We start from the raw sequence: 27,448 nt of genomic DNA, 5'->3' as shown, positions 1-27,448 counted from the left end.
TCACATGCTCAGTGTTTCTTATAACGTCAGGAGCCACACACTGTATCTGCAATTTACTGACCCCCATTGGGATCTCTGGCTGTCACTGGGGAGTTGGACTTTGTTAATGGTACAATGTTGGTTAGTAACGGCCATGGCCGGACTGGCGATGACTCAGTGTCCCTGGCGCTTAGAGGCCAGCAGCCAACAACTGATATACCTGCATAGAGATGGCTGCACGTTACATTTTTGAATTCAGTAACTAATAAAAAGCTATCAGCCATGCCTATCCAGCCAGCGGCCACACGCTGCTGGGCCTGGTGTTCTGCTGAAGCCTACCGGATATTTGCTCGATGGGCCAGTAGCCCTGATAGTAGCCCTGTTTATATAGTAACCTGCACAGCTTTTGCCGAGCATCTGTGAAAACGAAAGCGTAAGCAGTGTGTAAGGTCAGCTGGATGTGTGTTTGAGTCCATGTTAAACACAGATGCAACATATGTAGCCAAGCCGTGAATACCGCATCCCATTCTAACATCTCGCTATCATCTCAGCAGAGTTGAAGATCCATTTCACTCTTCATAAGTACCAAGGCTTCATTATCTTTCCCTGCGCAGCCTTCCTCTTAATCCCGGAGGATTACTTTCACTTAATTTCTAATTAGGCTACCTGAATCTGAAATTGACTTTCCTGCAGTATTGTGCTTTGGCGACATGCAGGATAATGACAAATTCTATTTAAAAAAAAAAACCTCTACCTCTCATCACTATCACATTTTAGAATAAACTTCGCTTGTACAATAATGCCGTTTGTTTCCCATGGACTTACTATATGAGTTCATAGGTGACCAAATTACTGGTTGCACATGCTAACCAGTAATAAAAATAAGTTTTTTTTTATGTACGTTTCCCTTAGTGAATGATGTGAACACACACAGAAACATTGTATCCAACTAGTTATTGTTATAAAAAAGGGATGTCTACAAATAAAACCACAACAAAAAGCTTTGATTTAATTTTTCCATTTAACGGAATTCCTATTAAATGATAAAAATCTATTTAGCTCGCAATGTGCTCTTTTTATACAAGGGGATCCTTATTAGACTAACACAAGGGTATCTTCACAGCTGACCTACTTTTATCTTCCTACTCACACTTAGTATGTTAAGCCTACGGCTGATCTTAACGCTTTCAGCACCAAGGGATAGGGACAATCCGTTGCCCCCCCCCGATCTTTACATTCCATCTAAAGCAAGCGAGAACATAAGCCATCAAAATATAAATAATTTGTGTTCCGTGTTTAAGGGGCACTGCAGCCCAACCCCAAGAAATTACTTGTTTCCATATTTCCAAATATATATATATATAAATATATCGCACATTATTCTTTGTGTATGACTGAGGCATGCTTGTTTCGCCCCCCTCTCTTTCTTTTTTCTTAAAAAAAAAAAAAAAAAAAAAAAAGTCCCCCCCCTTTAAGATTGACTGAATTATCACCTTTACTGAAATTGTGTGTCTAGAGCTGCCATGAATATGGAGCACTCTGTTACACGTGAAAAGCCAGAATAAGGGCAAACTGAAGCCCCTTCATTGACGCATATTAATATTTACATATTATTGGTAAGGGCATGACCTGACGTGTCTCATCACTTATTACAATAATGGGGGCTGCATATGTATGAGGGAAACATGATGATGGCAGGATGAAACAGGAGATGTAATCGCTAATGAATAGTGAATATATGATCCATTATGTTGTAAATATGTAGTTTTAATATCTGTACATTAGATGAAAAGACCCAAATGCATTCTTGGATCTGGGAACAGATGTCCAATGAATAGTCTCTAGTTTGTGCCTGGCGGTAAGATATGACGTATCCTAGGAATCAATGCGCATAATATTAAATACTTTTAATATTTTATTTACACAGATTTGCACTAATTTTTTATGTAGCTTGATTTCCCATAACAGGTTCCACTTGTGTAGATGCAAGTGGCTCACTTAATGTGACTTGAGTTGATGCGGTAGTTTGCATGTGTACCCAGTGATGTATTTACGTTTGGAGTTACCCTAGGCCTGACCTAGGGCAGTTGCTCCAGCTTCTCCCTTCATCGCCAGTATATGATGTTATCCTGGTACTCTGTCTATTAAAGGGCATATAACAGCTAGGAACAGTACTATGGAGGCTGCCCATTCTAGGTGTGAGCCTCCATGCTGTGAAGAGGCCAGTTGGGTTCCTTGTAACCAATCTATTCTGCAAGAGTGCACCACGGGGCCTGATTGCCCAAGAAGGCGATCTGCCTCCTAGTTTTGCAGAGACACAGCTGCCCCTGGACCTTCTGCCCTAACCTTAGGTCCAGTCAGCCTAGGCCAGAATGCGTGGATGAATGTACCTGCAATCAGCAACTGTGCAGTCCCTAGTTCTGCGGTCTATTGGTCTTGCCACAGGGATATTACCAGTGATATAGTGATCTCTATGTAATCTGTTTTGGGGTCCATCACCTATTTGCTGCTAACACAAAAACTGTAGATCACCAGTGGGGTTCATGAGCCTCCGTGAGCAGGCCCCTTGTGCTCCGACGCAAACCTTTGCTGGTGTCTCTAACCTAGGACTGTGTACGTTCTCTACGGACTTCCATTGGCTTGGACTTTGACATTTCTATCCGTTCGACCTTCCTCAGCTGCAGTGTGTTTTTCCATGCCTTGGCACTGTATATTCTTGTTAGTCTGGTCGATCACTCCTCGTTCAGACCCTATCTGCTTGTTCAGTTATGAGAACTCTCTATGGGGTCTTTAGCTCTCTCGGGAGGGAGAAAAAGAGAAAAAGAATCTCTGCACTAGAATTCCTCGGCTTGCTGAATGCATTAAATTCAGAACACACAGGACACGCTTAGATGGTAGAACAACTGAGCCAGTAAATATCGCTGCACATCCACAAAGGAGATTTCCCCATACATATTTAAGAGGAAAGCTTTTATGATAATCTCAATAATTTATCTTTAAAAAAAAAAAATAATGTCAAACGGAAGATGCTCGGCATCTATACGCCCAAATGGTTTAAATCAAAGGCAGAAAGAAATAAAATGCAAATTGCCAAATGCTAATTGGGGAAAAGTACAGATGAAAAGGAAAATAGAAAAGCCACACTTGGTGGATAAATGACCTTATGTGACCCCATCGTCTGTCAAAACTAAGATGGCCGTCAACTTTTGTTTTAGGGATATGAATAGGGGCATTTTGGGGGGCATGTGTCTTATTGATAATTCTATATATGAGCACGTTATAAACAGAAAATGTGTTTAATAATTAAACACATCATTATGATATGGTAAATTAGCTAATAACAAATAATGTATTTTCCTAACAGTACCAATCGGCACATATACCGTGTTTCCCCGAAAGTAAGACAGTGTCTTACTTTCTTTTTATCCCTAAAAGCCCCACTATGTCTTACTTTCGGGGTATGTCTTATATTGGGAAAAAATTGTTGAATTTTCTGTTTTAACCATAAAATTAACATTTATTAACAACCTGAACAGTAATCTCTTCACACCCCCCTCCCCCTCCTTGGTCTCTCTCTGTATGACCAGCACTGACCTTTTTCCGGGAGGACACAGAGCCAGTGACACCTGTCGGCAGACTGATCAAAACGGCGCCGTCTTTTCAGTCGGAGGGGGAGGGCACTGGCCTGGCACCCCCCCCCCCAGGGTGCGGCCCGCACCCCCAGCCCCACTCTTTGTACCGCACGTCACTGGAGGCAAATCCCCCGTGTTTCCCCGAAAGTAAGACATATGTCTTACTTTCGGGGTACGGCTTATATTAGCTGACCCCTCTGAAACTCCCGATACGTCTTACAATCGGGGGTGTCTTACTATCGGGGAAACACGGTAGTAAATAGACATTTTTTTATTGTATAGGTCATTTATTTTCAGAAATAACAAAACCATGCTATTTTTTGTGATTTCACAAGTGTCTTAAAAGCAATGCATTAATACTCGCTTATTAAGAGAAAAGAATAGAATCACCTGGAATAAGGTCTTGTAATTTAGATCTTAAAATATTTTACTAATCTCTTAATATGTAACGAATAAAAATAACAAACAATATGAATCAAAAATTCACAATATTTATAATACACGCCATATCATACGCTCCAAAGTCTCAAACCGCTGGTGGTTCTATAATAACGTGGAACTTAATCACGCCTAAACATAACTATTTACATTATATCATATATATATGTATATTATTGAGTATATATATGTAAATATATCACGTATCCCTTAGTTCTGGTTTTAAAGCATCCAACAGTTCCCTCTCTAAGGCCATCTGATAATTAAAATGCAGACAATACTTGGATACAAAATCAAAGGCATCGGGCGTTTAGCTTTATTCATACTTTATTCGTATAATAGTTATTCTTCCATTCTGAAGGCTTCAGCAGGATGCTTAATTACTACTAGTTAAAAGTATCCCCCAGGTGTTGAATAGCACAAGTCACTGCCGGATGTCTTGGATACCCCCGGGGGGGTAATTATTTAGTGATAAGCATACCCTGGAGTTACCAGATTGCAGTTAAAAAAAAAAAATGCCCTCTTTGTCTCCTACCCTAGTCGTTTGGTTAAAACTTTGATGTGAAATGGGCCGAGTAAATAGCTGCCATAATTAAAGCATGAACAGCTTTTTATTTATTTATATTTCTGTCTTTATATATTTTCTTTAGTGTTGTGATTTGTGCTTTTTTTGTGTGTGTTCTACGGTTAATTTGCTTAAACTACTAGAATGTGCGGCTTATGTCATACGCAAGTGGAACCGCTCCTGTAAGAAAAGATTCAGGTAATAAAAACATTACTGTTCCTTTACACCATTAAATGCCCCTGGGCCACCATATGTTCTGCAGGGTTTCTGTTTATTCGCTAAAGGGAGAGTTGTGTTTCAGCTCATTGACTTCGCAATACATTAAGACCCATCCCCGATGAGCTTGGCTGGCCCTGTATAATGTAGTTAATTTCTGTGATTCTGGGATTTCTTCAGTCTCCTAACCCATTATACATTATGCAGGGCCAGATGAGCCCTTCTTGATGGACAAACATGCTAGTGTTGGCCAATCATAATGAATAATGAACTGATTGAGTAGAAACCACTACCCTCCTTCCGACTCTCTTGGCTCGTGCCCGTTTTGGGTTGATGGAGCAATGTGCCGGATAGAACCTGACAGGGTTAAGTCTTGAACCCTGCTTCTAGAGAAGAAAGACTCAAAACTCCACCAGGAGGACAGCAAACTCCAGTGGGCTGAAGGAGCAATGTTGACGTTTTTCAGGAAGAAAGGCGTCATCGAGGCAAAGACTTGCAGATAAATCATGGAGCAAAATCCAAAAGAGCGTTGCTTCCTATTTAAAACAAACAAACAAAAAAAATCTAGGGCAGATGAGTTGAAACTTAATAGTTTTGAACCCAGGGAGGCACCAAAGAATGTTGAGCATAGGCAGACATCTTTTTTCGTAGATTCGTCTATAAGCATTTCAACTATCGTTTCATGTTCACAAGAAATAAATCCAGAAACTGATAGAAACTATGAGATCTTATATCCTTACTTATGATACCCTTCCTTAAATTTGTATTTGATTTTATTTGTTTATTTTTGGATAATTTCTACAATATAAAATATTTTTCTACATACTGAAGGTGTGACGCGTTGGTATAACCCCGTAAAGACCGCATTCTTTTTCATGCACAACAATTTTCAGCAGGACAGCTTCATAAATCATTATTGTTTGTTGCCAAGGAAACATGAGATCAGTTCGTCATAGTAACATCGTAAAGGACTGCATGAAAAGCCAAGGCTTACATAGAATTAAAGGAACGCCAAGACAATAACCATTATGCGTTAAACAGTATAGACATTCCAGCTTTCTTTTCCTGTTCCGACTGGAATATGTCCTAGCTACCTCGGCCATATAACATGCTGTATGTCATGAGGACACGTTATGGTTTTTATATGTCCTTCCAAACACTGATTAGCTTTATTTAGACTATACATTGTATTCAGTACTAACATTGACGATGGAAATCCCTCTAAATACAGCTCAGTATAAAAATGGTACAGATAACTTCCCCCTTTTTTTTTTTTTTTCTTTTTGTGGTTGCCATGGCTACTTTTACCCTTGACGAATGACCCTCCGTTTGCCTTCCCTACAGCGAGATCTCTTTCAGGAATTTTTACAGAGGCTTGAGCGTCGCGTTTGCTGGTGGCAAGCACATGTGAGGAATAAGAATATGGCTGCTACGCCGTATCAGATAATCCCTGGTGAAGCGATCACAAATTACCTTCCGAGTGGAAAATTCCACTGGTGTTTTCAAAGGGATGCTTCGACAAAGCTAAATGCACATCACGTGCTTTACGGGCAAGGAGACAGAACTGGAAAAAGTGATTGAAGCATGTCTGGTGATTTCCAGTTTTCAGGAAGAATGCCCATCATGATTATGAGAGAGGCATGCATATTGCATTCGTTGTCTAGCATCATAAACGTTGGTTTTCCCGGACACATTTCACCATTGAAATAAAATCCATGGAGGATACTTTTCCTGATGTAAAGACTCAAACCGTAACCAGTCCTTGGTCTCGTCTTAAATATAGGAACCATATGCCTACCCCATGTGTGTCTACATTCCCTCGCTGTATTACCCTCAACTTCTTCTAGAAGCCTACCCCCCTCTCAGTATGGTAAAGCTTTTACATTCTATCTAAACCACTGACCCTCCAGTTGTAGATTACAACCTCTTGCTTCTCCTCTTTTGAACTAAATTTCCTTCCTGTTCTTTGTTAAAGTATTTAAATGTTTCTATCCTATCCCTTCTCTCTCCTCTCGTCCATCCAACTGGACACGTTGAGATCCCTAAAGGTTTCATAATCATTTTTATATTTCAAACCAGTCTCCAGGACTGTACCCGACACTCTGGGTTAGGTCAGACCAGAAATCTATAAATCTTGAATTCAGTCACATATTGGCTCTCACCCCCCCCCCCACAAAAAGGCTATAGTGGGTGCTGTGCTGAGCGGATGCATCTAATTCCTGAAGTGAATGCTAAGCTCGGCATCTGCTCTTAGCCCAAGAGGTACAGAAAGCTCCTTCCTGTAAAGTAAGCATATTAGGGCCGACAGATAAAAGCGCAGGACACTAAATGGAGCCGACATTAACAGCTTAGCAGTTTTAGCTCCGTCATAAACTCCTTATGTATTTGGACATATAAAAAAAACCACATTGCATAGCTCTCCTGTCTGTGCCTAAACTATTACATATTTGCAAACATAACAAACCGGTCATTTTCGCATTAAAGATCCAGGTGGGGGGGATCATTTGTGACTCTGCTCCAGAGCAGCCGTCCCTGCTGAGGTCCAACAAAAAGCCCTGTGCTAAATGCAACAGAGGTTGCGAGCGGTTAAGATTTGTAACAAATATAACCGATACTGAATATCAATATGTTGAGGAAAGGGAGAGACGCTAGGGAATAATTCCTGGAACAGAATACAGGTGAACGGCTTGTAAGCAAACCCAAAACATACGTACAAGCAGCAGGCAGCTTAACATGGTGGTTTTTTGTTTTTTTTTCCTCAATGATGGATTACTATAAAAAAAAGTGTAATTTCACGCACATAAACAGCAAACCACAAAGCGTATAATACAGATATTCTCAATGGCCAACAACGTTTTGGGGACCACAGTCATAATCCACTTCTTTTGTTATAATCCCCCCCCCCAAGGGTAAAGACAAAAATAAAAGGCAATTTGTGATGGAGGGGACTAGATCCCAAATCTGTGTTCTCTTGGACATTAGGTTTTCCCAATACCTCATCATAACTCTTTGGATCCTGGACCATCCTTTTTTTGGTCTGCTTTTAAATTGTAGAATAAATGAAGACAATCTAGTACCAAACGGTTGGCCATGAAGTTATCAGCACTGAGCCTGGGTCAAAGCCTCACAACAACCTAATAATCAACAGCTCATTATAGGAACAATTCTCAAACCATATAATAAAAAATGTATCTTAACACACTATCATATGTGTATATGTTCTATACATGCCTGTGTAACTCATTGGATCAACTCAAGAACCTGCTGCTGAAGTCAGACATACTTTAAGGTAGCCTGACCATGTCTTGGGTTTGATGGCTGATCCAGCCTTGTATTTAATTGTTACAAGCAGAGCGCAACAATAGCCTTTCTGGTTCTTATTCTATCCATTTGGCATTTTAACAACTTGTTTATATACCATTTTACAGATCATACTTATGTAGACTGGCACATTCTTTATAAATATCTAATAGACTACCCCCTAATACCAACTCAAGTACAAATTCAATTAGAGATGCCACCCATAAACTTGTCTATACACCTGTAATAACATATACTCATCCACGTACATATAATAGTTCCTTTTTCATTTAAAAAAAAACAAAACAAGAAGCATTCTAAATTAGGTATTGTAGAACGTTGTAGTGATGTTGTACATATTGACATCGTTTGACCCGCAGCCACATTTGGCAAGCATTTTAAAAATTATTTTTATATCTACAGTATATTAAATATGATTCTGTTGCTCAATCGATTTTTCTCCTTCTAAATGTGGGCAGCTGCTTGATATTCAATATGTCAGCTCAGATTATGTGACGGATGTGGCTACTGGTAGGATAATGCTCGTTCCATAAGGAGATGCATTACATGGTTGCCGCTTGCTGAACTCCATGAGTAGGGGGACTCACAAAGACGTATACATATCAGTATCCTATATAAACTGTCATAACACGGCCATACGCATAAAATGATTTGTAAGGAAGAAAAGCAAATAGGAACTTTCATCACAGACGATGTTAATGGAAATCTAGTGCTGGTGACAACCAAGCAATGAAGACTTGAAATGTTCCAGCCCAGAAAAATAAGCAAATGTGATTTTTGCAGTTAATAATTCCTAATATAATGCAGTTTATAAAAAAAATGGTTCTGGTGCAAAGCTTGAAATGTGGTCTTATTACCTTAGCAACTAATGGAGCGGTCCTATCAGATGATGATGATGACGACGACATGGCCACTTTCAAGTAATCACGTTTTACACCTAGCGCCCAATGTATTGGAAAGTTGAGTAGCAGATTTTTAAGTCTCCAATTCCCTGTAAGCTCCAGGATCCCATAACAAAAAGATGGCTTTGCAGAAAGGGGGTTTAAGAACACATATCCGAAACAAAAATGATTGCTGAAAAGCTATACGGATGTGGCTTAATTTGCTTTGTTTAATATTCTATTAGTTGGAAGGATACTTCTATCACTATGCATATAGCAATACTACAGCAACGTGGAGAGCCCAAACCATGCTAGAGTAGTAGGTCATATATCTTGAATTCGTCCGTTCGGTTTGGGTTTGTCATTGTTGGGCTTCCAGTTGTATCAATCTATATAAATGAAATGTACACTCGCTCATCCCCAGGGATCCTGGAAGTTTCATCCGACCCACATTGTTAAGCCCTGACATTGTCTCTTGTTGCAATCTTTCATACAGATAAGACTTTACCGTTGCTGGCTGAACCCATTAAGGTTTTGCTTTAAGCAGGAAGACTTTGCTAGCCGTAAAGTCACCATTCACTGCTGAGTGGCCGGGTTATCGATCATAATTGCCAAATACCTGATGTCTGGAACACCTATTTTCATCTCTACTTGACGTATTGTCTGCAGCGTTGACTTTTTTAGTCCCAGTTTAGACGTCTAGTCAGCCATCTTAATTATGGTAAAAGTAAACCATCCCAGTTAACTGGGTCACTGTACCATCGTTTGATGGATCGTAAATAAAAGGAAAAATATATGCAGTACGGTGATTTTCTGTCCAAACACCCCTGTCATATGGCTTCTGCTCCAGTCTTTAGCCTATTTTCACATTTACGTTCTCTCTCCTTTGTTAAAAATGCTGCCATCTGTGCAAGGACAAATCTAGAGCCCATTACACTCAACCAGTGGCAAAGAGACCTAAATCCCTGCTTTGCAAACTATTCCTGGCTCTCTCTGCTCTGATTTTTTTTTTCCCAGGCTGAGTTCAGCGTATGCCCTTGGTGTATGGTACTTGTAACTATTTATAAGCCTGGGCTATTGTTCTAGTTCTTTATTCCATATCCAGAATGTGCATGTCTTGTCATCTAAGGTACCACAAGTTATTGGTGATGGCTTTTTCTTAAGCGAAAACTTTATCACAATATTAAGATCCAAGTTTTGATGAACCTGGTTTAGGGGCACTCCTATCGAGCAAATATAAAGCCTTCTCCAAAGTGACCGACCAAAATGTTACTTAGGCTGTATGGAATGTGCAATACTTTACAATAATAGCAGGTTATATTTAGACTTGTATGGAAAACTGGTTTAAAGACAGAGCTAAATGGACGACTACAGGAATCTCTTTTGAATTGAATGCTCTCTAATACTGACACTAATGACCTAGATGTGTGTGTGCTGGAAGCAGACGTAGCTGATGACATTACTGTTGGCAAGGCTATAAATTCAGATTAAAGTGTTCATTCATCGCAGGTGTGTTAGAATGAATAAGTTTCAACGTTGGTGCATGAACTTATATTTGGGAGGCAGGAAACACAAACTGCATTGACACATAATGGAATCAAACAATGGGAGGTGGTCACTTGCTGGATAAGGACTGATGTACTAGCAAAGGCCATGTAATGTTAATAAAATTTTATAGAGAGTATACGTCGGTTACAAAGCATTGATCAATAGGTCATAAGTAAGATCTGCAGGAAGGGCCAATCCTACGACAAATGGCCCCACAGGTAAGGATACCCTCTGGTGTCCTACCAACTTGGGAGCACAACTTGGATAGCTTACAGACGTTGCTGATGTGACTTGTCCCTGTTGAGAACCCACCACCCATCCAATGGGAGTGCTCTCAACGCAATTCAATATGCACTCTTTGTTGAGGCTGTCGGGGACACTGAACTGTCCCTATAATGGATCAGCTGTCTGATACTTGACAGGCGATAACTCAGTTGGGACTATTATCTTTGCCCAAACTGTAAATATAATGCAATGGCAATCCCGCAGCTAAAAGTTTTCATACATCAGTTAAAAATGATCTGTTGGGTTGATAACGAAATGCTTAGCGTACTGTTGACAGAGCTTTAAATTTAACAACAAACACAGTTGGGTAATTCATCAAAGTTTATTAGGTTGGACGGGGCCAATTCAGGCTGCAAATTCCAGTCAATCGAAGTTATATCTCGACTGTCCAGCCTCTTCTCTAATGGTCTTTGATGAATCATCTCTTAATATCCTATTTATTTAGTAGACCGGTTATGTCCCTTTTTCTATGGCTCAAAAGTTTTTTAAAAAAAAGAATTCACAATAACTCCCATTCATTCAGACACTCAAGATCATTTTTTCAAGAAACCGCTTTTTCTTATCTGGATCTGGGGGTGTTCTAAAAATTTTTTACATTAGGAGTAAAAATTCAGGGGCGTAAAAAAAATAAATAAAATAAAGCGTCCCCCTGCAAGCTGTTTCGAGGGGCGTGTGCTGATATACTGCATGTATACACCAAACCTATGACATTAGCAACCACATTTCTCCACTTAAATTAAGGAGCAAATATAAGCAATTTTATGCAAGATGCACCAGCAGTACAATATATAAACATTTTTTGTGTGCTTTTAGTGACTCCCCTGTTTAAATGAACTTACGTACCCCCAGGGCAAATGTAAAGGATGGGTTGCCTATTGTCTCATATACTACTTGTCAAGGGCTATGGGACAGAGTTGAGCGGAATGTTGCCACTTGTATATGAAATCTGATAAGTCATGTAATGTAAGTGTAGGGCAGAGGGTCAAGAAGTGACGCAGTCCAGAAATTTGTTAAGGGTTAAGATCAAACTGAAGGAGACTAGGCCGTACTGGCACTTTAAGGCCAGCTGCCATCAAATGATGTACGTGCTGCCGCTAGCTGGGTACTTATGGTCGCAAATTAATTTTTTTATGTTATCGTGTCATGCAGCCATGCATATCCAGCTGGTAGCCTCAAGCTGCAGGACCTGAACTGCCATTGGTTAGTTTTTGGCCCTATCAGTCGCCAGCCCTTGGGGCATTTTCCCTGGGTGCTGGAAATCATCTCATCTTACGAGGTAGCCAATGGTATTGGACCATACCACAAAATATAACAGTGCTGTAAATGACGTATACCATAAACCAGTTTCTGGTTTTTACAGAAAATGTGGTCTCTCTTTCAACCATATTGAATTCATCATCCGCACAAATCCCAACTTCTAGCAGCAAACTATTAGATCGCTTAACAGTAGGAATGTTGTTTGTCTAATCATGAAAATCCAGAAGTGACAGAAGAAAACAAAGTGATGCTAATTACCGAAGCCTTAAAGAGATTTGTGAATGCAATCACTGCGAGGCAGAACCTTTCATCTTGGGTAAAGTGGGGCAGGTTAAAAAAAAAAATTCATATTGATATAGATACCCCCTCGTGTATTTATTCCCATGTCTATGGAAAATCAGGAGCACAGAAATCAACTTGGTGAATGCCCCTAACCACCTGATCTACTTCTGTCTACCCCAGCGCTGGGATACTTCTACACCTTCCAGAAATACACGACTAGTAACTGACGGGTTTGCTTTGGCCAAATTTAAGTAAATTATTGTAGGTTACTTATTCCAACAATCTCATTTTCTGTATGACGCTATGTAATGGTGGGCATTCAGCGAAGAATGACAGAGGGGCCCTTCTGCCACCCCCTGTTCTCCACCGGAGCTTAGTATTCATGTCATCATAGCCTATGCAAACAGGAGCATGTGCCACAAAGTTTTTGAACTTATACAACTTCATATTCATACGAGTGGGATAAAACCCAAAGGTGTTTATAATAAGACAGTCTTACTTTTCTGTAGACAATCATGTTGGGAGTGTTGTCCTCAGGATCAGGGACCCCAACTACACTTGCATCGGATGATTGCGCCATGACCGGTTTGTTACTGACTCTGAAACAGAAAAAGACAGGACATCCACTGTGATAAAATATAGGACATCATCTTGTTACCTTTTAAAGGAATCTATAACAACATTTGACGGCCAATTTTACGCAAAAATACGTCACAGAGATTTGCAAAATGGGCAGTTATATGGAGAGGGCGCCCTTAATGGAGCACGGCCTGAGGGCAGCAGCTTGTGTTTCTCCACTAAGATATTCCTTTACTCTCTAAGTATTTTAATAAGTGTAGAAGGTATGGGAAAAGCTTGCGTGCCCAGACATGTGTGACAGACTGGAGTGTCGCCAAGTATGACTTAAGAATGAAACACGGTTGACAACGCTGGGTGGAGGGATGCCCGTCCAACTCTCCATCTGGGACATGTTTCCCGGAGTGACATTGGCTCGAATCTTTACATAACTGCGCTGTTGTCTACTGAAAAAATCCAATATAGATATAATTTTTTTTAAAAAAATAAAGAAATTCTACCAAGTACAGCCACTACACCGTCCGATTCAAAAGTTGGGACAAAATATCTACTAGTGCTACCGTTACCTTCCTTTTCTGTAGTAAATTTTAAGTTGCACGTGATATCGAGCTAGGAAGAAGTCAATATAGGCCATATCCTTTTTACAAAAAGAAATATTACGTTCTCAAAATCTTGAAAGCCTGGACTAATTTAGGCACAAAAAATTGGAAATCGAAGGAAATTGTGCCTTGTGTTTAGGCAAGAAGTTCTGTAGATAGAAGTAACTGGCCAAGATACGGCAAGCTCCCAAAGATCTATCCCATTCTATAGGTCAAACATCCAATGATATCATTATGACAGGAAAGAGTATTGACATTCCTCTTGTAATATAAATTTTAATTGTTTGATTTTAGCCTATTTTTAGCCATTTATACATTTATTATTTATTAGCGAGTCCATGTCATTGTGTTTGTACAAGGTTACTTTTATTTTTTTTATTTTAGAAACCATTTATTTGTAGTTAATGCAATGGATGTAACTGCATTAGGACGGAAACAAAAAAAAAAACCAAAGATATTTTTATGTCAGCAAAAAAAATGAATTAATGGAGATTCTGCAGAACAAGCCAAATTTCTAATAGAAGAGAACAAATCATCCTAATGATGGGCAAGCTATCTACGTCTGGGCTTCTAGACGCAAACATTGTGATTAAAACTGAAATAGGCTACGGGTACGTTTCTAATTCATCATTCAACGTAATTGGAAATAGTCATACCTGGAAAAGTCGCACATTACGGGCCTTCAGGGGGACTTCTGATGGCTAAAGATATGAGGCTAGCCATGCCCAATGGGCAAGAAAGGAGCCAAAATGTGTGTACTATTTCCACATTTGCTCATACATGTGACTATAGTATACCCACTAGGGTTCTGTGCTACACAAAATGTTACTGATACCTCCCCGGCCAAACTTATACGCTGCACCCACTTAGTTATATAAAAGTAACAATATGTGACTGTTTTCAGGGTACAATCTCCAGAATGAGAATTCCATCCCTTGAAGCATTATAGAGCCATACAATAGATCTTCTATCATCAACCTTATTATAAAACTGTCACCAATTATATAGAACTATAGAACACCATCCTAACATAGAAGAATGTCAGAAACAAGTCCTAAGAAAAGCTATTGCACTGCTTGATTATACTCTATTTTTGGAAGTATTTGGGCAGAACTACATCCTATATATATATATATTTATTTATTTTTTTGATGGTCTATAACGTGTAATTAAAAATAGGTTAACATTACATTATCTGAGCACACTTATGTAGGTAAAAAATTTAGGCACCATGATATAAACTGGTGGTATTAATATTTACGGGAAGAACTTCATGGAGTCCCTGCAGATATCCAACATTTCAAATGGCCAAAAGTGGGACCACTCTTGCTTGTTTTTGGCGATGTGGTTAAAGGCATAGCTGAGAATGAGCAACAAACAGTAAGCAGAATATGATAAATCACGCAATCTATACAGAATGTGCGTGGTTATCATTTCTTGCCTATTCCTACAAGAGAGAAACGAGGAAAGAGGGGCAGATACATTTGGGTTTTATGGGTTCTTTTATAGATAATCCGAGTTATTGACAAATAATAATTGTGGTGGAAAGTAGTAACACCGGAATGTTTGTGCTGAAAATACCCCGCACAGGAAAAACGAGATAAAGAAAACTAAGAACAAATTCATGATCCTGCCATTTATTCTTGCTATTACGTACTTATCTCTGTTTTTTTTTTATGTTTATTATTGTATGTTCTTTTTGTTTGCTTTTATTAAGCCGCTTCCCGTACAAATCCCTCTGTAGTAAAAATAACCACTTGAAAATGAATGCCGCATCGTATAACATGTTCCGACCATCACACCTGTTTAAAAAAAAAAAAAAAAAGAGCGAGCTTGGTACAACAATACACACCCACGGAGGCAAGACATGAAAACATTCGACAGTCACCCCGTGAGAACTAACAATGCGAGCGAAATAGATCTTACACAAACAGCCAGGTGTTTGAAGTTAATTAAACCACCCTCAACATGCGCACAACGTGCACATGGAGGAGCCATCCATTCACAAACCGAACTGGTTACCTGCTCATCTTTTAAGCATTAATAAACAGGCTAATCTAGCTATAGTTTTAGCTCTTTATGCTTCCGGCATATTGGGTTCAAGGACCAAAGACCATTTTACCTTTTGCACAGGTGAGATGATTAACATGCATGGCAAATCCTTATTGAAGGGACAGTTTAATGTGTCGGGCAGCCACACTGTAGAATACTACATTTTAGAGTACGCTGAGAACATGCCTTCTTTGATATTTTTATTATTATTTAACTTAAAAGCTGCAGCTCCCCTCCTCCTCTATGGTTCGACGATACTCATCACTGATTGGCTGCTTGCCAATTACATCAATGGGAGCACGTGTACAGGAGGGTCTTATTAGACCCTAAAACGAGATGTTGGCCGCATAAATTTGAAAGGCCCTCTCAGCTATCATATGCATTCATTCTGTTTCTTAAATTCACCTCACTGCTCCTTCTAAGACTAACCGAGCCAATCGGCTCCAAAGGAGAATGTAGTAAAAATGGCCGCTTTCTCCCTGAAAGGCCCATAGGTTCTAAAGGTTAATCATTTTGTAATAACGCTTCTGAAATGTATGTGGCTCTATACATTAAAGTTACAGAATATCAAGCTAGTGATTGGCTGCTTCAAGCAGCCAATCAGTGACAAGAAGCGTCCTTTTAACAATGAAAAGCAATTTCTTGAAACTCTATTTCCTTACATAACCTCTTTGTTAATGGTTCACAGAAAAGGCAAGGTATCAATTGAGCAAACTTTCATTCCGCCTCACTCCCCCTTCAAGCAAGTTTTGTCTTTAATTTCACATTGTTGGACTTTCTTCTCACAGAAACTTTGAAGTAGACTTTCAATTTCAGGTCAGTCATGATCAAAGCCATTCTGAAATCAAAGATGTGCGGAAACCCGCGTGGAATGGGTTTAATAACAGTTAGAAGTCTCACCGGAGAGAAAAGGGGATTAACTGGCTGGCAGTTCCTCAAGTAGTCCTGAAGTGTGTTCCAGAGTATAGAATTGGCACCAAAAGACCGACAGGCGGACAAATTAGAGTGATTCTTAATGCTGTTGTTTACGACGGTTTAATAAAAAAGATCAGTACTCTAGAATAAAATAAATATAGCAGTGACTCCCTGGTTCTAAATATCAAATAAACAGATATAAGGAAGCGTCTTATAATGTATAGGGAAGTTGATTATAAAGGTCCAACCCCAGAGACCTTCTGCAGCAGGAAGAGCTTTTTATTTGTTCTTCTGTATGCTCTTTAATACCCATGTTGGCCAACTCATTGAGTCGTTTTGGAATATGGTCAATCTGTGACCCCCCCACCTTCCCCCAACACATTGGGACCCCCAACGGACCTTATTTCCCACCAACCCCAAATATGATATAATAAGAAACGTTTCTTGTGCTAGATTCTCATTGTGTGAAAAAACATTTCCATTAGAGGAGTCATTGGAAGTTAGAGGGGAAACGTGGCAGTCTTGAATGGGAACCTATATAAAACTGGCAATTTGAATGCAATTATTTACTACTTGGGGTTTCAAACTTGTTTAACTCTCATCATATGCATAATATTTTTTTTTATAACTTTACCTCTGGCACTGTTTTCAAAGCTGTTGCTGGCTTTTCTGGCAACCAAATACAGGTAGAATTTATCAACTAATGAGCGATGGGTTAAGGGCACGTGGGAATAACTACACTACAATCATCTGCGATATATAATTTACTCTGTGTACAGCTTCGACGGCACACAGAGCATTGCCACACGTTTCGTCTTTCTTTATGGGGTCATTTGAACATCAAGTCAATTCATCAAGGGGGCTGCGTTTGGTGGCCACCGTCCTTAAAGTGTAAGCCACGTGTAGCACAGATCACATCAGTCTGTTCCTAGACTATCTAGCCACAATGGCTTTAGAAAGCCACACTGTTCTATAGATCAGTTGACTGTTATAAGAGGTCCATTGAGAGAATGACCACCTTATTATTTTGCGTCTTGAGGGTTCCACACAGAGGAACATTCAGCTAAAGGGGGAATGTAACATTTTTACACTGCTGGCCATTGCGATGAGCCGGCGTACACAGCCTGCCTTAATCAGATATTAATATAGAATGACGCACACAACTCAACTTACTGATTCCTGGCATGCTGGTTGCTGATCCCAAACTGGATTCTTTGGGAAATGCCTGCAGGTCCTGGCATCACTTGTCATTTGTAATAACACTAATGATAACTCAACTGGGTATATTCGATTCATTAAAATAGAATGGCCTTTTTATTTTAAAAATGTAATTTATGTAGTTAATGGCGTCACTAGCCTTGGTTTTCCTAAACAATACATGAGGAAGTTTACATGAGGAAGTCTGCTGCCATAAGGAAATGGTAGATGAAGGATGGGTGTAGGCCTTCATTGTGGATATTAAATGGTGGTAGGGGCCATTGGCATTTAGTTAAGCCAGCTGTTTATATTTTGAGGGGTCCATAAATGTTATGTTTGGTTGATCAGACCTATTCAGCTCATCTAGTCTTCCAGTTTTTTTCTGTGAAGACTCAGATCTTAACCAGTCGTTGGTCTCGTCTTAGATTCAGGAGCCGTATGCCTATCCTATGCATGTTTTAAATGCCCTCGATGTATGAGACTCTCCCACTGTGAGGCTGTCCCACTTATCTACCATTTTTAAATAAAATCCCATAAAATGAGCTTGTGAGCACACTGGATTTGCCCAGGAGGATCAATGTATGAGAGATTGTTTGGCCTTGGATGCAGTGTCCTATTCTACAAGAAGAGGAGGTATGGCATAGTTCTCCTGACCAGACGCTTTCCTTCCCCAACTCCCACCCAACTTTACCCCTTTTAGTTTTGTACGGTCTACTTTCGAGGGCGACGGAAAAACGATACAATCTTATAGGATTTCAGGTTTCAACACTAACCAAAATGGAAAACGTTCTATACGACGTCACGACCAACAAGTAATTTGAATATTTTTGAAATTTCGTTTTTGAATCAATTTTTTTCCTCAGTCTTTATGTCGTTGCATTAAAAGTTTACAATGGCAAATACAATAAAGAAAAATCAAAACTTCCAAAAAAAAAAAGTTTGAAACAATTTTTCCAAGTTTTGATATGGCTTCATTAACCTTCTAAAATGATGGAAAATGGATTTTTGATTGCTAATTCCTTTTTCTTTTATTTTAGGAACAAAGTCTAAGGACAACTTGAGACTTTTGCTGATTCCCAAAAATGGCACCCTTTAATAAAGCAAAGCCTTTTCATCTTATCGATTCCTGTAGTCACGTGGGTATCTAACCTGTAGTCAAGTAACAGAATAGACGTAAGCAGAGCAAAAGAAAGTATTAATGGGTAGAAAAGCTAATGTTATGAAATAAATTCCGAGCAGGGTTACCATTCGCAAGTCATTGATTAGGTTTTTTAAATGCTTTATTAGAACATCTATTAAGTGAATCCCGCATAAGCAGCCTGTCCAAAATAGAGTTGGGGGCTATGGTTAGATTTTGTTTTAATTATCTACACCTTATTTTATACATCTGTTATTCTTTTGGGCTTGAAAACAATGAAATCTAGAAAAATATTTGTATTCACCAAGAATGAGAGCAATCTGAAAATGCTAGAGCGTAAAAGAATTCCCCTGGTCTGTAATGGGTTAAAAATGCATTATGTTTCTGAATTTGATTAGATAGATTAATGGATCTACCTCTGGCTTCCCTTTGCGCAGAAAGAATTATAACAAGTGCCCCAGGCTTTGGAAACAGAGAGGTCTTTTTATCTCTGGACACCGGTAGTCCACCGTGTTTTTCCAATTCCAGATTGAGGGCAACACTCTAGCTTCTGCTCGATGAGTAATATGACGGGAAGAATAAATAAACAAGCGTTACGTCCCTTGGAAACTATGCAAGCAATTAGCATAAAGAATAATACGTAGCGCCAAGCATGATACTTTGTTACATTAATTGGCTAATTTTTAACATTCATTAAATAGAAACATTTTAACTAAGGTCACCCTTGTAGAGAAGACTCTCCTAAAGTAGCTCCAACCGGTCATATGTTTCTGTCCTTAAACGCAGCAGACGTAGATATTAGACTTTCCATACGTTTAGCTGGCTTGAAAGAACAGCTATAGATCTACACATTAAAGGGGCACCTCAGCCACCATATGTATGATAGCAGCGTGGTCCCTTTACATTTTCATTGTGCCCCCTTTGCACATGAATCCCCCTATATGCATTTGCCCCTTTCCCCACTTACACCCCCCCCCGTCTATTTGCTGAAGACGGGGGGGTGTAAGATGGGCTGAAGACATCTCTTGATACATGATATACTTAATGTTAGTCTGATCCCGCGTTGTGGTTCTAACGAGACCCCCTATGCTCAAGTATGGAGAGTTCTGCCATAGGAGCACTTTACCGACGCTGATTGGCTGCTTCAAGAAACCAATCAGTTGGCACGAAATGATAGACCATGGAAGGGATGGGAGCTGCAGCTCTTCCATAAAGGAAGGTTGAATGAATACTTGCATGTTCATTGTTCAGGGGGCTCCCTGGGACATCAGAATGCCCCTTTAGATCACCCCTTGCCTTTCCTTAAAGAAGTACCACTTCCCTGGTGCAGTTATTAATCTTTTTAACATGTGTGAACCACTTTTTATTTTTCATCCTATGGAAACTGTCCTCTATCCAAAATCGAGAGCAACGCAATACTGAAGGATGACAACTTTGGAGGGCTGCAGTGGGAAAGTGTACTTCTTTAAGGTACGGCACTTAGAAGGAAGGGTGAGTGTGGTCATTTTTATCTCTAGTTTGTGATAGATCCCCTTTAATGAGGAAGTAATGTACTGTTTTCCCACTGAATCAATACAACAAACTGTATATTGTCTCAAGAGCCCTGTTAATTTCATCTATCCAGACTCCTGGGTTAAAGCTGCTGTCCCACCAACTCTGCTGTATGTAACTAAACATAGACTTAGAAATATCGTTCTTAGTACTGGTGAATGTACAAACCCTTTCCAGAAATATTTCTTAAATCTAGTAAAATATTGCATAATAATGATGCAGTTAACACTTAATGGTAACGTGATATAAAAGCTGGCACGCAATTTCCCTTCAAGAAAGGAAGAATCTTAATGATTAATACCTATTGCCATTGAGTGGGTTTCTAATTCATATACACATACATGAAGGTAAGAGGTAGGGGGCATTAGCCATTTGGGCTTCTCTGAATAATTACTTGGGGGGGGCAACAAAAATATATTTTTACTTGCAGTTCCACATACAACCACCAGGGTTTCTAGACTATCAATGGCTTTAGGTAGCATTTATATCATTCCTTCCAATTCTATGTATGATGTGCAGATATGTAATAAATATTAGCCCCCATGAACTGGATTCAACACAAGTAATTGAATAGCAATAAATGGGGGGGGTAGCCACAGATTGGACTAAGATTCTTCAGTCGAGATACACTTAGCTCATTTTTTGTTTGAATCACTTTTCAGTTACTTGTGATGGATTCATCTAAAACATTAAATCACACCAAATATGTTTATTGACAGAAAATGAAGTCTTTCTAAATATTAAGACCATATATACGAATTTCTGAAGGGGAATCTTGAGGTGCTCTGGTGCATCGGAAAATTCCACTATCCCATCCATAATACAATTCCATTTAGATCCAAAAATGGAGCAAAGAGGTCTTTTTCAGAAGCAAATTGGATGCAATAAACCCAGATTGAGCTTTTAATACACCTGGAGGAGCAAATATAGCCATGAATGTTATGACTGCAGGGAATTCCCACAATCCCACACATTGATAATGCAATCTGACAATGACAGGTGTGAGGATTCAAAGCAAACCCATAACCTGAATAGCAAAATCAACGGAATTGCAATCCATCTCAATCCAAACACTGGTTTTATTCAACACACGGTGTCATATGTTCTCAAACACTAACATTGGTTGGGGGATTAAGGTGGCAGATAAGTGGGACAGGCTCCTGAGAGATGAGCTAGAGGGGATTTAAACATCCATGGGCTATGCATACAGTTACATCTGTAAATTTTTGGACACCGACGCAATCTTCATAATTTTGGCTCTGTACGCCACCAAAATGGATTTGAAATGAAAAAACTAAGAAGCAATTGAAGTGCAGACTTTCAGCTTTAATTCAAGGGGTTCAATCAAAATATCGTATGAAACGTTTAGGAATCGCAACCATTTTCTCACACAGTCCCTTTGTGAATTGTTCATTTTTAATGCTTTGTTGAGAATCCTTTGCAGGCAATGACTGCTTGAAGTCTGGAACGCACGGACATCGCCAAGCGCTGGGTTTCCGCCATTGTGATGCTTTGCCAGGCCTTCATTGCAGCTGTCTTCGGTTGCTTGGCTCTTTCTGCCAGTGAAAAGCATGTTTTGAGATCGGGTCATTGACTCACCACTTCTTTGCCGTAAAAAAAACTTCTAGTTTGCTTTTGCTTTGTTTTTGATCAATGTCCATCTGTAAAGTGAAGCGCCGTCCAATCAACTTTGCTGCATTAGTCTGAATCTAAGCAGACAATATATCCCTAATATATCCCATTATCAATAAACACTGGTGACCCAGTGCCATTGGAAGCCATTCATGCCCATTTCATCATACCGCCTCCACCGTGTTTTACAGGTGATGTGGTATGCTTCGGGTCATGAGCCGTTCAAAGCCTTCTCCATAATTATTTCTTCCCATCATTCTGGTACCGGTGTGTCTTAGTTTCATCTGCCCAAAGCATGCTGTTCCAGAACTGGGCTGGCTTTTTGGCAAAACCTAATCTGGCTTATGAATGGTTTGCACCTTTTGTTGAACCCTTTGTAGTTGCTCTCATGAAGTCTTCTCTTTATGGTAGACTCGGATAATGATATGCCTACCTCCTGGAGAGTGTTCTTCACTCGGCTGGATGTTGTGTGTGTATTTTTCTTTACCATAGAAAGGATCCAATGATGCTCCATGGCTGTCACTCAAATATTTATTAAAATAAACATTTGAGAGGACACCAAAAGGGTATAGCAATGAAGATGGTTTTCAGATCATTCTTAAAGACTTTACTGATTATAAAACATGGGTGATGCCCATTGAATGACCCTGACCAGTCTTAACATTATAGACAAGTACAAGAAAGAACCTCAATGAATGTATGGTCATCCTGGTTGATGCCTAAAGATTTATCTTATCAAACATAACCAAGTGAAAATGTGGTCAATAGGGCGGAAGACAAAAGGCACAACCAAGTATCCATGATGTTTGTCTACACGGATATAGGCAAAATAATATCCAGCAATGAGTTTGTATGTTAGTGTATGGTCAGTAGGGTACTTGTAGACCATACCTGATATGATTAGAAAACAATAATGTGTGTAGGAATCCCAAGAAGTAAATATTAACTCCAATGAAGTGGTTTTTCCAGGAAAATAAAAGGCATCAAACATATCGGAAAAGGGAAAGTCAAGACGAGAAAGAACAGACTATTACTCGTAGCCTTCTTAAAGAACCCGTCTAATTACTAAATGACTGGTTGTGGCCCAAAATCTCAAAGCATCCTGCCACCCCCTGGGTAAAAAAGTAGTTTTTGTTACTAATGCATATTATTAGTACAATGCTATTATACCATAAAATATTACTTGAAAATGCATCCATTTTAACAGAATGCCGATTTTTACATGTTAAATAAAGTCATGAAACTCAAATCAATGAAACCAAATCCCCCTGGTAACAATCCAAGTCTTCTTGACCATATCAGTTAATCTTAGCAGTGGATAAAGTGTTGTGCGGCTCCATACAGCTCCTGTAGGGTCATTTAATAATTCGGTCTTGCAACAAAACCAATATTGCTTATGAAGGAATTGCTAAAAAGGCTTATTTAAAATGTGCTAACAAATCGTGTCAATTAAAAGCTGAAGGCCGTGAATTTAAAGGCAAAACAGGAAGTCAAAGATATCCTATACCTAGTAAATTCACGGCACAAAAACTTAAGGAAACCAGGAATATGAATATATTTTGCAGAATAGCAGCAAATTCAAGAACAAAATACATTATAACAATTTTAAATACATTGTTGCAAGGTGACTTTATTACAGGACCATATATTTTTCCTTCATGTTTAGACCCAGACCAGCTTCTTTTATACACTAGCATCACCTATGGTTCCTCGGTTAAGCTTAGATTCAGTTGTTTTACTAAAGTGCACTAACTGTACAAAATAATAGGAATACTGGGTCTTTCCAGGAAAAAAATACATTGGGGTATAGCTTGGTGAGCTAAGGTTGGCTATACCCCATGACCTGTAGCCTTCTTAAAGGGAAGGCCTTCAAGATAAGACGTTTGATCTTCTCTATGCTAGTTATGAGTCACCTCAAACTCCTCATTTTAAGTGTCAGCATGGACTCTGGCAAGGGATTTCCTTATGTTGCTGGCGAGTCTGCCTCCATTCAGGTGGCTCATTGGTTCAAGATCCATTTTTAACCATTGTAGAGGAATATAAAGATCAGAGGAAAGCTATTTAGGCCTTGGCATGTTTGACAACTGGTTTGACTTGTGGGTGCCAATGAAAGACACCCATTTTGAATTGGCTTTTGTGGTATAGACCAGGTGCACCAGTTGGGGCTACTGCACGTTTAAACATTCAAAATGTCATTGTCATTCCAACAATGGTCCACAAATGACATTGGTGAAGTAGTGAGCAGAAATTGTTAAAGCAACATGCACGTCCATTAGTCAAGTCATCTGTGATTGGTGGAACAAATATTTCATTGAGAAAAATGATTTTTATGGTATGCATTCGATATACCAGTTTACATAATGGGGAATAATTTAATTTTGTGGCACTTAACATTCGAGAGAGTGTGAACTTCCATAAAGATTGCCAAAGTTTTCATCTGGTGTAAATTGCTTTCCAAAACCCCGGCACAAAAATCTCACTAATATACTAGATGCACCTTATCATTAACATCCCGACCCAACACAAATGATATCGATGAGACGGCATAGTGTATACACCCAACATCACAACCCAACACAACAATCTTAGAAAAGTACACATTCTGGCAAGCAAACCAACCTCGGTCTAAAATTTAGAAAGCCTTAAGCAGAAAATAAAACTCAAATCGGGTTTCAAATACATAATCAGTTTGATATTGATTATTCTCACCTATTGGACAGCATTATTTGAAAGCTACAGTCAAAACAAGAACGGTTTCTTGTCTGCTTCTTTACGTGACACATATATATCAATTATTTAAAATCTAATCCATAAAATATATACAAAGAACAAAAATGCATACAGTATTGGCATATGTAGGTATATCGGACCATATATCTAGTCCAGGTAGTCTTCTATAATGTGTTAATGACCTTGAAATACCTGTTGACTTTGACAGGACCCCAAAATAAGAAGCTTTAGAATGTTAATTTCATTAAACGGCACAGTTTCCGTAGCGCTGTTACATAGTATGTCTATATAGACATATAGAACATCGAGGATAAACCTGATCATGCCTTTGAGCCATGTGTAATGTCTTTAGACACTAGAATAATTCCAGGAACAGAATACAGGTGAACGACAACCCAACACTGGACGCAAGCGGCAGGTAGCTTAACACATTATTTGCAAATAGCCTCGATGATGGATTACTCATAAACAAGTGTAATTTCACATACAAATACAGAAAAACCACAAAGTGTATAATAATAATAATAATAAATAATAATAATAATAATACAGATATTCTCAATGGTCAACAATGCCTTGGGGACACAGTAATAATCCACTTCTTACTTTTGGAATTTTAACAGATCCGTTCCCATAGTATTTGCACAGAGGTGAAATTATTTTTAAGAATGATTGCAGTAATAATAAACAATAAATAAGTGTAAGTTACAGTATAACCATTATCCAAAGAAGGATAACTTGTATCAAAAGCATGAAGGACAGGTAAAAGGGTTGAAATTGGTGAGTTTAGGTCTTTTTTTTTACCTAGATTACTATGTTAGCAAAGATTTGGGATTCTCAATATGTCCTGCTTGGGTTGGAGAATAGAGAGGGGATGGGAGAGAGATTTAAATACATAAAGGGATTTAAGGAGGAGGGAAGTTTATTTTAAAGGAGTAGAGAACTAGAGGCAATAATCTAAAACTAGAGGGTCAGAGGCTTAGATGGAATGGAAGGAAGTTTTACTTTACCAGGAGGGTATTAGATAAATGGAGCAGCCACCTAGCAGAGGTAGTAGAGGGTAATACAGTGATGGAATTTAAACATGCATGGGATAGGCATACGGCTCCTGGATCAGACAAGATTAAGGTCTGCGTCTTTACAGCAGGACAAATGGGCCAAATGGGTCTGATCTGCAGTTACATTCTACATATTTGTATGCATAATGTTTTTAATCCGCACATCACCCACATGTTGTTGCATTTCCTATGCATTATAGTATCGTAAACGCATCAGCAAAGGACCATATATATATTGGGAATCCATTTTCTACTTATTTCATGCATCCATGTACCTTGGCACAAATAACATATAATAAAACAAATAATAAAATAATAATGAAACTCATAGCAGTCAAAGAAATTAAACCACAAAGTCCAACATTTATGAGCCTCAAAACCCATTAGAGATTTCAATGCCTTGACCTGTCAACACATATGTGATGTCTAAATCCAAGCATACATTTAAATACCTGAAGCACACAACAGAGATGACATAGAACACGCGTGATCAAATTAAAAAGGCTTAGCGTGCTCCCCAGGCACAGATAGAACATACCATCAGCCTCAGGAGAAAGTGTGAGCAAAAGCATAGGAGAATAGTTACCATATTCCAATCCAATTCCTTGCCATCAATAATGGGGGGGATCAGACACTTAATCCAAGCAAAACCAGTCTAGACCCTGCCTTACAACCACCCCTGGCACACCAGGGGGGAAAAACAGGACTAGCCCCAGATTCCAGCATATTGGAAGACCCCCACCCCTAAAATCTGAGTTTATTCTGGTAGAATAGCTTTCAGGCAAGTCTCCCATAGGGGAAAAAAAAATACAAATACATAAATAGTGGGAAGACAGGGCCAGCATTCAGCATCACCACCTCAAGAAGAATTCCTGTACAATCAGCAGCCCCCTCCTGGTATGTGGCTGGGCACTGCTCTTTGGGTTGCTGTGTCTTGAAGGGAGGATGGATGAGGGATAAATTGACAACAAGATGTGGATAAAGGGTTTCAAATCAAAACAAAACAAAAGATGATCAGCAAACATCACCCACCATAACCCACAATGGAGAAGCATTAATATACAGGAGACAGGCTGTGACCCTGGGGTGCGATGTGGACCAGCTGGGATTACCTTAGCAACCACACAATCGGTTTCTGCACCTCCTCCTCCTCCTCCAGATGCTTCCTCTCCTCTCACTCTCTCCTCACAGGCGACTGGGCATGGCCCCTCAGACACCTTAAAGATGGGGGGATCTGTACCTGTTCAGTCCAAAGAGGGAGGTGGGAAGGCAGCTTGAGGCTCCCCCGGAGACAGGTCCATCCCTGTGCATGCAGGGCTGAGGATGGATGGGGAATAAACAGGACGAGCAGCTTCCCTCCTCCTCCTCCTCCTCTGGCTGCTGCAGTACATTGAGCTCCCTCTCCTGGAGCACAGCCGCATTGCACCCTCTGTACCAGCGGGAGCGCGCTTGGCGTGGGCGCGCCCGCAGCGGTGAGCTGTGTTGTGTTTACAGTTTCATTTGTAAACAAGTTCCTGTTGTTCATAAACACACTATTGTTACTTTTATGACTGCGATTGCCTCATACCCACCAAACATTCTGAGCACCAGGGCAGG

The 27,448-nt window shown here is 39.5% G+C and overlaps 1 protein-coding gene across 3 annotated transcripts in view; it reads right to left on the bottom strand.

The window, feature by feature from the left end:
* Positions 1 to 27,198, bottom strand: part of RGS6 (regulator of G protein signaling 6) — an 82,057-nt gene extending 54,859 nt beyond the window's left edge. For 2 of the 3 annotated variants that reach the window (XM_053475664.1, XM_053475665.1), the window contains exons 1-2: positions 27,093 to 27,198; positions 12,904 to 13,003 (exon numbers count right to left, since the gene is read on the bottom strand). In XM_053475664.1, the coding sequence (XP_053331639.1) occupies positions 12,904 to 13,003; positions 27,093 to 27,163 (171 nt within the window). In that variant the 5' untranslated portion in view covers positions 27,164 to 27,198. Of the gene's footprint in view, positions 1 to 12,903; positions 13,004 to 26,964 lie in introns of all 3 variants that reach the window. The other variant, XM_053475666.1, reaches the window with a different exon arrangement.
* Positions 27,199 to 27,448: the final 250 nt, after the last annotated feature.

This window comes from Spea bombifrons, chromosome 9 (genome assembly GCF_027358695.1).
Source record: "Spea bombifrons isolate aSpeBom1 chromosome 9, aSpeBom1.2.pri, whole genome shotgun sequence".
Taxonomy (NCBI): domain Eukaryota; kingdom Metazoa; phylum Chordata; class Amphibia; order Anura; family Pelobatidae; genus Spea; species Spea bombifrons.
Note: the sequence above shows the minus strand (reverse complement) of the source record. Positions and strands in the feature narration are given on the sequence as shown.